General features: G+C 25.3%; 2 protein-coding genes across 3 annotated transcripts; both read left to right on the forward strand.

The window, feature by feature from the left end:
• Positions 1–4,818: 4,818 nt before the first annotated feature.
• LOC124946252 (probable aminotransferase TAT2) lies at positions 4,819–7,179 on the forward strand. The gene is made up of 7 exons (XM_047486818.1): positions 4,819–5,108; positions 5,182–5,524; positions 6,199–6,417; positions 6,502–6,561; positions 6,656–6,811; positions 6,886–6,979; positions 7,061–7,179. The coding sequence occupies exons 1-7, from the start codon at positions 4,819–4,821 to the stop codon at positions 7,177–7,179; spliced, it is 1,281 nt and encodes a 426-aa protein (XP_047342774.1).
• A 1,925-nt stretch (positions 7,180–9,104) lies between these two features.
• On the forward strand, positions 9,105–11,214 carry LOC124944776 (tyrosine aminotransferase-like). 2 transcript variants are annotated; one of them, XM_047485119.1, is made up of 7 exons: positions 9,105–9,547; positions 9,621–9,963; positions 10,120–10,338; positions 10,433–10,492; positions 10,575–10,730; positions 10,791–10,884; positions 10,989–11,214. In XM_047485119.1, exons 1-7 carry the CDS (start codon positions 9,258–9,260, stop codon positions 11,105–11,107), a joined length of 1,281 nt encoding a protein of 426 aa, XP_047341075.1. In that variant the 5' UTR covers positions 9,105–9,257; the 3' UTR covers positions 11,108–11,214. The 2 variants fall into 2 exon arrangements, 1 of the variants encoding a protein (XP_047341075.1); XR_007099963.1 differs by having other exon boundaries at positions 9,107–9,547; positions 10,575–10,720; positions 10,989–11,094.
• Positions 11,215–12,362: the final 1,148 nt, after the last annotated feature.

The raw sequence follows: 12,362 nt of genomic DNA on the forward strand, positions 1-12,362 counted from the left end.
CAAATATTATATATATAAGTATTTTTTTTTAATTATTAGTCATATAAATAATATATGTATACAAAAAAATTATAAATATAAATCAACAATCTTAAATGGTCTAATGGTTGAAGTGTTAATACTACGTAATGAAGACTATCATTTAAATATTATTAGGCAAAATTTTAAACGGTTAAAAAAATATTGATGGTTTGGTTTATCAAAGTGGGGAAATAGTTGGATGCGAATGATATTATTTAAAATTTGTGATGAAATTGATGCATGGGTTAATGACATTCACAAAATTAGAAGTCGATTGGGATGGATGGTTAAAATATGCGATGAAATTGGTGGTTGGGTAAATGACATTCACGATATGGAAAGAGATGGTTTGTTATTTGATGACTTGACCGAAATGTAAGTGTGAGGTCACAAGATTAGAGGTCAATTGAGGTGGATAAAAATATGGAATGAGATGGTTGATTAGTTGAAGTGAGTATGCCATACGATGAGAAGTCGACTGAGTCAATTGAGATGGATAAAATATGAAATAAGATGGTTGGTTAATCGAAGTGAGGAAATGGTTGGATGCGAATGATATTAGTTAAAATTTGTGATGAAATTGGTGCGTGGGTTAATGACATTCACAAAATTAGAGGTCGATTGGGATGGATGATTAAAATATGCGATGAAATTGGTGGTTGGGTAAATGACATTCACAATATGGAAGGCGATGGTTTGTTATTTGAAGATTTAACTGAAGTGTAAGTGTGAGGTCACAAGATTATAGGTCAATTGAGGTGGATAAAAATATGGAATGAGATGGTTGGTTAGTTGAAGTGTGTATTCCATACGATGAGAGGTCAACTGGGTCAATTGAGATGGATAAAAATATGAAATGAGATGGTTAATTGGTTAATCTAAGTGAGGAAATGGTTGGATGCGAATGATATTAGTTAAAATTTTCCATTAAATTAGAGCATGGGTTAATGACATTCACAAAATTAGAGGTCGGTTGGGATGGATGGTTAAAATATGCGATGAAATTGGTGGTTGGGTAAATGATATTCACGATATGAAAGGAGATGGTTTGTTATTTGATGATTTGATTGAAGTGTAAGTGAGAGGTCACAAGATTAGAGGTCAATTGAGATAGATAAAATTATGAAATGAGATGGTTGATTAGTTGAAGTGAGTATTCCATACGATAAGAGGTCGACTGGGTCAATTGAGATAAATAAAAATATGAAATGAGATGGTTGATTAATCGAAGTGAGGAAATGATTGTATGCGAATGATATTAGTTAAAATTTGCGATGAAAATTGTGCGTGGGTTAATGATATTTACAAAATTAGAGGTCGATTGGGATGAATGGTTAAAATATGCGATGAAATTGGTGGTTGGATAAATGACATTCACGATATGGATGGAGATGGTTTGTTATTTGATGATTTGACCGAAGTGTAAGTGTGATGTCAAAAGATTAAAGGTCAATTGAGGTGAAAAAAATATAGAATGAGATGGTTGGTTAGTTGAAGTGAGTATGTCATACGATGAGATGTCGACTAGGTCAATTGAGATGGATAAAAATATGAAATGAGATGGTTGGTTAATCAAAGTGAATATGCAACACAATGAGAGGTCGATTGAGAATTGGTGGGCCAAAGTGAGGGTAAAAGATATTGGTAATGTACCAAAGTGAAAGTTAAAGGTCATGGTATGAGATGTCCGATAAGGTGGATAAATATGAAATGAGATGGGTTGGTCAGTCGAAGTGTTTATTGTAAAATATATGAGAAGATGAAATGTTTGACCAAAATGAAAGTAAAGTCTCGAGATTAGAAGTTAATTGAGGTTGATAAAAATGTGGAATGAGATTGTTTTGGTTAATCGAAGTAAGTAAGGTCACGCTATAAGATGGGGGATTTTTGGGTCAAAGTGAGGGTTAAAAAGATTTGTAACGTTGAAGATGGTTGATTTGACCAAAATGAAATTGTGTAAGATCACAAAATATGAGAAATTGATTTGGGTGTGGATAAATGTGTAACTAAATGGTTAGTTATTCAAAGTGAGGGTAAAAAAGTCAAGTTGTTATTGTAAAATATGTGAGAAGATGATGGGTAACGAGATAAGATGTCAATTGTGAAGAATAAAAGAGATTGGTGATGTCGGAGATGATTAATTTGACCGAAGTGAAAGTGTTAGGTCACATATGAGAGGTTGATTATTTGGGTAGATAAATTTGGAATGAGATGGATAGTTAATTTATTTTATTTATATTTTTATTTGTGTGCATTGCACGGTAAACTTTCTAGTATTAGTTAAAGTCACAAAATCATTTCAAAAAAATTAAAGCATACTCATATTAACTATTTAAATAAAAAAAATAAAATAATTAATAAATTTGCTGAATTAAAAAAGAAGTGGAGTAGATATTCATTTTCTCAACTAAGGTTTAAGGTTTTTTCGGATTGAGATTTTTTTTTAAAATCTAGAGGAGAAAAAAATAATGATGGGTGATGATTTTAAGGAGATAATTATTAATTTTGGTAAAAAGACTTAAATAGTATTGATATATATATATATATATATATGAATAAAATAAAAAAAATTAAAATAGATGGTATTTTAGTATTTTGGTTAATGAAATGAGTGATATGATTGTTAAGAAGTGATTAATTAAAAAATTAATTTTGGTTGAATTTTTTAAAAAAACAATAAAAAAGACCTAAAACTAATAACAAGAGGCCATATTAATTTCTTAAAATATTTATTGAGTCAATGTCTATTTTTAGGATGGTTTGTATGGACGTACATATTTTTTTAATATATTAAATTTATGTTTAATTATATAATTAATAAAAATGTAAGATTATAAAAAATGAGTAATGATATATACAGCACCTTTATATAATATAAAAACTTTTATACGATATCTATCTCATTTGGCCAGAAAGAGAAAATAATTTTTTTTTGGTAGTTTTTTTAAATATATTTTTTCTTTCTTGTCAGATGAGATATATACTGTATAATAAAGTGTTGTATAAAAGTAATGTATATATCATTACTTATAAAATAAAATAGCTTTTATTAAATTAAAATATTAAATTTAAAATTATAATATTTTTGATAAAAGTGATCAATTTATGTATTTATAATTATGTTTGTATTTATGTACATATTTTTTTAATATATTAAATTTATGATTAATTATATATAAACAATTAATCAAAATGTAAGATTATAAAATGTATAAGCAGTTTTTATTAAATTAAGATATAAAATCTAAAATTATAATATTTTTGATAAAAGTGATCAATTTATTTATTTATAATTATATAAATATATATCAGTTGAATAGTATATTAAATTACTAAAATTTGATCAATTATTTAAAATTTATCAAAACAGTGTTAAATAAATTAAATATAAATTTAGTTTTGATACTTGAATATATATATTTTGACCTTCACTCACAATTACATTAATTAATTAACAAATTAATTAATTATAATTATTTTAATTTTATTTATTAAAAATAATTATTTAATATTATAAATTAGAGGATAGATTTTGAGTACTTACAATTATATTTAACTAATTAATTATCTTAAATATATTATTTTATTAAGAAAAAATAATAATTAATAATGTTAAATAAAATAATAGTTAATTATTATTAAAATAAAATAGTATAATATAAAGTAAATTTTAAAAACAATTAATTATATTTCAATAAATTTTAAATTAATTAATGATATTTTAACATGTTTTAAATAGTTGATAAATATTTTTATTTATAATTTAATAATTATTATATTATTTTTTAAAATATTATGAATTTTAATATATAATAAAAATATATTTAAATTAAAAAATATATATTCAATTAATTAAAATGTAAAATTATAAAAAGTATAAGCAAATTTCATTAAATTAAGATATTAAATTTAAAATTATAATATTTTTGTTAAAATTGATCAATTTATTTATTTATAATTATATAATTATATATCAGTTCAATAATATATTAAATTAATAAAATTTGATCAATTATTTAAAATTTATCAAAATATAATGTTAAATAAATTAATTATAAATTTAGTTTTGATATTTCAATATATATAATATATATATTATTAAGAAAGAATAATAATTAATAATGATAAATAAAAAAATAATTGATTATTATAAAAAAAACTTAGTATAATATAAAGTAAATTTTACAAACAATTTATTATATTTAAATTAATTTTAAATTAATTAATGATATTTCATGTTTTAAATAGTTGATAAATATTTTTATTATTTAACAAAAAAATATTATTATATTAGTTTTTGAAATATTATTAAGCTTAATATTCAATTAAAAATATTAATTAAAATAATTAAAAATTATATATTTAACTAATCCTTCCTAATTTATTTCAATTCTAACCATAGTATTGGTTGTTTTCCGTTACATTTCTTTCCTTTTTTTCAAGTTTGGAATACTGAAATAATTGAAACCTAAACAAGTAAAATATAATAAACCATTTATATAAATATTTAATATTCTTATTTATTTTGGAATGAAATATCTTAATATGAAAAGAATTCTCCTAACTATGATATATTGATATATTTCTTCTAAAGCCCAACAAAAAATATGGTTATTATATATTAAGAGTATAAATCTTAATTTGTAAAATTAATATTTTTTTCCAAATCATATATATTTTTTCTTTTAAAGTCCACCACCGAATTTCTAATTTCGGATTATTATCATCATCTATATTATTTGTTTCCCCAAACCCTGACATCAAAACAACTGACAGGCGGCGGCCAGAGAGTGAGAGATGAATAACGGCTTTTCTACCGAGGAAGTGTCACCGCAGCGATGGGGTTTCACGGCGGATGACGTCAAAAAGACGGCAGCTTGCGTCACCGTAAGAAGCGTTCTTGCAGAGATCACATCAAATCTCAATCCATTAGATTCAAAACCCATAATTCTCTTTGGCCATGGCGATCCTTCATCTTTCTCATGTTTTCAAACCACTCCGGTAGCAGTAGATTCCGTTGAAGCTGCTCTCCGTTCATCCAAATTCAACGGCTATGCTCCTGCCGCCGGCATTCTTCCGGCTAGAATGTGTGATTAAATCTGCATTTTCATTTTCCCATTTTCTTACAGATTTCAAATTTGTGTAATTATGTTCATGTAGGGCAATAGCAGATCATTTATCGAAGAATCTGAATGATAAATTATCAGCTGATGATGTTTATATAACGACTGGATGTACACAAGCAATTGAAGTTGTGTTATCGGTATTATCAACCCGTCCAAATGCTAATATCTTGCTTCCAAGACCTGGGTTTCCTTTTTATGAAGCCCGTGCATCTCATGATCATCTTGAAGTTCGTCATTTTGATCTTATACCAGAGAAAGATTGGGAGGTTGATCTTGATGCAGTTGAAGCTATTGCAGATGAGAATACTGTTGCTATTGTTATTATTAATCCTGGAAATCCTTGTGGAAATATCTTCACATATCAACATTTGAAGAAGGCAAGTTTTCTTTTTTTCTTTTTATTTCAATTGATATTATAGATATCGGTTAAGGTTTAGAAATAATTCTTAGATATGTTTTTTTTGAAACATGCTAGTAGATCTTTCATTGATATAAGCAAATGTGAAAGAACTCTAATCAACTTATGTGAAAAAAGTATTCAAAAACCTCAGAGATCTAAGTCAAGGTTCTCAATTTCCTTGGCAAGTGCATATGATCATATTATTTTTTCTTCATTTGATCAGCACTTTATCAGTTGCAATTTAATTGAACTTTTCTCATTGTTTATAACTTTTTTATGATCCAAATTAAAATTATAGTGTAATTTTTATTTCAATTGATATAAATATTGAGTTTGTTAGAAAATACCTATAGGTCTGGAGTTGAAATAATTTCCGAATATGTTTTTGAAACAAAGATCTTTTCATTGATCTATAGACAAATTTGAAAGTAGTTTTATCAACTTAATTATGTGAAAAAAGTACTTAAAAACTTCAAAATTTTATGTGAGGTCCTCAATTTTGTTGACAAGTGGATCACGATTCAAATTATTTTCTAGATTATACCGTTATTTTGATAGAAGCAATTAGTGTAAATTTTTCCGGATCATAATCAATATGAAATAACAACATTTTTTTAATGATAATTGATATATTAATTTGATACATTATAGATTGCTGAGACTGCAAGAAAGTTGGGAATAATGGTAATTGCTGATGAAGTCTACAATCATCTTGCATTTGGTAATAATCCATTTATACCGATGGGAAACTTTAGTTCGATCGCGCCAGTGATTACGGTTGGCTCTATATCTAAGAGGTGGTTAGTTCCCGGTTGGCGATTAGGTTGGCTTGTGCTTAACGATCCTCATGACATTCTCAAGAAACACGGGGTTTTCACTCTTTCACTCTTTTACTATGAATAAATTAATGCTATTCATGAGTTTCTTATAAGAATATTGTATCTCATATTGCAGATCATTGGTCATATTATTGATTTCATGAATATGTGTTCTAATCCAGCAACATTTATTCAGGTGTAAAATTAAAGCTTTCTCCTTTCGTATAGAACATGTTTTAAAAAGGAATAACATGTTATTTAACATTGTTGATTAATAATTTTTGTAACAGGCTGCTATTCCTAAGATCCTAGAGACAACAAATGATGATTTCTTTTCGAAAATTATTGATACATTGAGAGACGCAGCAGATGTTTGTTATGATTCTCTAAAGGATGTTCCTAGCATCACTTGTCACAGCAAACCAGAAGGCTCCATGTTTGTAATGGTAAAGTTTTAAAATCATAAGACATGATTTATTAGTTTATGTGATGAAAATAATAATCTTTTTTCGTTCTTTAGGTGAAACTCGACGTGTCAGTACTTGAAAACATATTGGATGACATGGACTTTTGTTCGAAACTGGCAAAAGAAGAATCTGTAGTGATCTTACCAGGTAATATTTAAGACATGTTTTTGACGATTTTAACTCGTAAACTAAGTAAATTTTGATATGTTTTTAATATTATTATTATAGGATTTGCGGTTGGACTTAAGAACTGGTTACGAATATCTTTCGCAGTAGAACCCGCATCTCTAATTGAAGGTATTAAGAGATTGAAAGAGTTCTGTAAGAGACATGCCAAAAAACAATGAAAGATCTTTTCCTTAGTTCTTGGATATGATTTGAACTTTGATAATAAGTGTAATGCATCAACTTGTATGTGGATTTTGGGTAATTGGATTTCTTTTTTAAGTTATTATTATAACAATCTATTATCAATAAATTGAAGCTCAATAATGTGAAAATTATATCATTAAATTAGTTAATTTTGTAATTTTATTTTTCAACAATTTGCATGACATGCATGATTTGTTAATTTCTCAAAAAGCTATATAGTTCATCTATGAATTTGACATATATCTACTAATGAAATTTTCAATTAAAATAGTATAGAGTGAAAAAAGTTTTATTTAATAAAATAAAATCCTTAAATTTGATTTTCATTTAAAATATTTTGATAGACAGTTTATATAAATATGTTTTCAAATTTGTTTGAACACCTAGTTAATTTAAAAAAATTATAATTAGAATTATTATTTTATTTATTTATTTATTCACTAAATAAATATTTATTTATTCACTAAATAAATATTTATTTTATTAACTCTTTATATTATAGTTAAAATTAATGGATATATTATAATAACTTTAGCCTTTGTATTTGTACACATTCTTAGATAACATGGTTAATTAACTCTATAAATAACATGGTTAATTAAAAATAGTTTTTATTTTTCTTAAAATTTAAATATTTTATTATTATTTTGTTTCTTTAACTTTTTTATTAAAATTTTTATTTTAACTTTTATATTTAATAATATATTTATTTTTTATTTTCTTGGATTGAATTTTCAAGTAAATGATGTTTCATTGACTCTAAAAATAACATGGTTAATTAAAAATAATATTTTTTCTTAAAATTTAAATATTTAATTATTATTTTGTTTCTGTAACATTAATTTGTATTTAAATTTTATTTTAACTTTTATATTTAATAATATATATATATATTTTATAAATAATAATATTAATTATTAGTTAATAATAAAAACATTATATTTAGTATAAAAATATATAATTATAATATATAAATAAAAATAATAAATATTTATTAACTATTTAAAATATGTCAAAATATAGTAGGATTAATTAATTAATTTATTTAATATTAAATATATATAAATATTATTAGTATTTATTATATTTTAAAATATTTTTAAGAATAGTTAATAATTTTAAAATATTAATAAAAAATATAATAATTTAATTTTTGATTTTATAAAGCATAACTTTATTATAATTAAATGATTATAATATTATAATAAGTGAAAATTCATGGTTTAGTAATAGAACCAATGACTAGTAGTCATTAATTAGAGTCTTCACACTCATATTTTATCAATATTTTATATAAAAAAAATTAATAAATATTTAAATTAAAAAAAACAAATATATATTTCATATTTATTTAATAATATCTTAATTAAAAAAAAATATCACGCATTTTAAAATTCATTATATATATTTATTCATTTTTGGGCTTAATTGGATCAATTGAATTCACATAATTAATTTAAAACACCTTGAGAACTGAAAAGCCCAATATAATAAATTTATTTATTTTTTTAAATAGCAGTGGGTTAATAAAAAGTAGAGATATAATATATTTCACTTAATTATATCTAGTAATTTTAAATGTTTTCTTATTGTAATAATTTTAACTTTATTATTTCTTGAGAATTAAATGTATTTAAATTATTTATTATTTTTATTTATGATAAATATCAGATCTTATTAAAATATTATTTATAAAAATAAAAATTATTATGTTCTAGTTAGTTAGTTTTTAAATATATATTTTTTAAATTGATACATATATAAAAACAAATACCATTAAATTATAATAGTTAAGTAGTTACAAGGTCTTCAATATGTAACTAGTTTAAAAAAAACTTTAAAATAAGATGAAAAAGTTAAATTATGACAAGTTAGAAACACAATTTAATATAAGTTTATTTGATAAAAACGACCTTAAGTATGACCCAAATTAGATAAAGAATAAAAAAAGTTAAGTAGCCTAATTTTGGTGGCATTCAGTACTAACTACTATTCTTCCCTTAAATCTGAAGAAAGCGGCGGCCGGCGGCGGTGGGGGAAGATAAAGCAAGAGATGAAGAACATCTTATCTACAGAGGAATCGTCCCCGCAGCGATGGGGTTTCAAGGTGAACGATTTCATGAAGAAGGGATCTTGTGTTACCGTAAGAAGCGTTCTTACAGATATCCAATCGAATATCAATCCTGCAGATTCCAGATCCTTGATTCCTCTTGGCCATGGAGATCCTTCTTCCTTCCCCTGCTTTCAAACCACTCCGGTAGCAGTTGAAGCCATCGAATCAGCTCTCCGGTCTTCCAAATTCAACGGCTATTCTCCCGCTGCCGGCATTCTTCTCGCTAGAAAGTGCGTTAAAAATAATACCCATTTCATCCTATCAATTAATCTAACAATTTTTTTGTATTTCTTTTCATAAAAGGGCAATAGCTGGTTATCTATCCAAAGATCTCAAAGATAAATTATCATCAGATGATGTTTTTCTAACGATTGGATGTTCACAAGCAATTGAAGTTATACTATCAGTATTATCATCCCGTCCAAATGCTAATATCTTGTTTCCAAGACCTGGGTATCCCTATTATGAAGCCCGTGCATCTCATGATCATCTTGAAGTTCGTCACTTTGATCTTATGCCAGAGAAAGATTGGGAAGTTGATCTTGATGCAGTTGAAGCTATTGCAGATGAGAATACTGTTGCTATTGTTATTATTAATCCTGGAAATCCTTGTGGAAATGTCTTCACATATCAACACTTGAACAGGGCAAGTTCTCTTGATTTGATCCAACTTTAATATTAGTCATAATCTAGGTTGATTTGAGTAGATTAGGATATTGTTTTCAAAACTATTGTGAATTTTGTCATAGCAAATATAAAATCAGCATAAAAATGACTTTGTATGTTCATTGATATGTTATAGATTGCTGAAACTGCAAGAAAGTTGGGGATATTGATAATTGCAGATGAAGTCTACAATCATCTTGTATTTGGTAATAACCCATTTATATCGATGGGAAACTTTGCTTCAATTGCGCCTGTGATTACTGTCGGCTCCATATCTAAGAGGTGGTTAGTTCCCGGTTGGCGGTTAGGTTGGCTGGTCACTAATGATCCTCAAGGCATTCTTAAAAAACACGGGGTTTTTATCGCTTTTTATCCGATCTCTCTCATTTTCACTTGAAAGAAAATGCTATTTAGTTCTCATAAGATTTATATTTGTTCCCATATTGTAGATTATTGATTCTATTATTGACTTCCTTGGTATTTGTTCTGATCCAGCAACATTTATTCAGGTATATTAGCTTTGTCATTTCTTTTTAAGAAAAAATGTGTTTTGTTTTCAACCTTAATCTTTTATTACATTTTTAATTACAGGGAGCTATTCCTCAGATCTTGGAGAGGACAAATGAGGATTTCTTTTTGAAAATTGTTGATATCTTGAGAGAATGTGCAAATATTTGTTATGATTCTCTAAAGAATGTTCCTTGCATAACTTGTCCTACCAAACCAGAAGGCTCCATGTCTGTAATGGTAAATATAAGACATGATTATAGGTTTTGATTATGTGATGAAAATTTCGGTTTTTTATAGGTGAAACTTGACGTGTCAATGCTGGAAGACATAATTGATGATATGGACTTTTGTATGAAGCTGGCGAAAGAAGAATCTGTCATGATCTTACCAGGTAATAAGTTATAAGATGGTTGGGCTAAAGGAACGACATAGTTGAAGATATTCAAAATTCATGGACGAGTACAATCTGATACATTTATTAATGTCATGTTGTAGGGGTTGCTTTGGGATTGAAGAATTGGCTGCGGGTAACATTTTCCATAGAACCAGCATGTCTCGTAGATGGGCTTGGTAGGTTGAACGAGTTTTGCAAAAGGCATGCGAAAAAGAAATGATAACGGTTTGTAGTGCTTGAATAATAACTCGACGTTGATTAGTTTCAACGCCGTAGTGATGTTTTATCACTTAATTGAGTAATGAATTTCATTTTTATGTTATGAATTAATCTACTGTATTTTGTTGTAATGTATTGACCGAAATAATTTGTTTAGAATGACTTTTATTTTGTCTAAAATATTTAGTTAGAAATAATATTTTAAAACATAATTTAGTTAGATAAAATATTTATGTATGGGCCCAATCTCAAACTCAAATCAATTTTCTTTTAAAATTATTAAGGGCCCAATCTTATATAAGAAGATCTTCGTAAAAAATTATATTGTTGAATTCTTTTTTTTTTTTAATTTGTAAAGCAGTTCAATTTTATTTTATAGTGTTTTTATATATTTAATTTATTTTCACTTTTATTGGTTCTTATGCCACTTGTGCACACTGACTAGTTTGAGTGATGGTCATCAATTAAATTTGTCAATAATATTTATTTATTTTATAAAAGGCATACTTTTTAATACAAAAATACTTTTTAGTGTTTCTAAAAATATATATTTAATTCACACTGTTTGATAAAAAATTAAAAAAATTCATTCAATATATTTTTATTGATATTAATATGAGGAAGATTAACTTAATTTGATGTTAATATCTATATCTTTTAATCATTTTAGAATAAGATTAACTTGATTTGCATGAAGATTTAAAACCGCAAATAATGATAAGATTTTGTATTATTGATGTATAATTTCTTTATATGTTGACATCTAATAATATTTGTTGAAAATAAATATTAATAACTACTCAAATATATTACTTACGTGCCTTTCTACAAATTTGATATGTTTTTGATGAAAATTTTATTAGCAAAAATTTTATTTGTTAAAAATAATCATATTATTTGTAAAATGATTCTGGTGTGAAGATTCGAGATGTTGTGAATCTCGCATGACTCGAAATAGACAATCAAGTTTTTGCTTTTATTTATTTAAAAAAGTTATATATTTAAACCAATAATAATAACATGCTGCATATAATTTATTTCAACATGTTCCTTTTTAAATAAGTAGTGGATACTTATATATAGTTTATAAAAAAAAAAATTATAGACATTAGAACAAATTATTTGTTCATTTTAAATAATAATAGTGGATAAATATATATATATATATATATATATATATTAAAATTTCAATAAATATTATTGTTGCAATTCAGTATGGTAAATAAAGTTTATTCAAGAATAAATAAATCTATAGA

The sequence above is a fragment of the Impatiens glandulifera genome, chromosome 7 (genome assembly GCF_907164915.1).
Source record: "Impatiens glandulifera chromosome 7, dImpGla2.1, whole genome shotgun sequence".
Classification (NCBI taxonomy): Eukaryota; Viridiplantae; Streptophyta; class Magnoliopsida; order Ericales; family Balsaminaceae; genus Impatiens; species Impatiens glandulifera.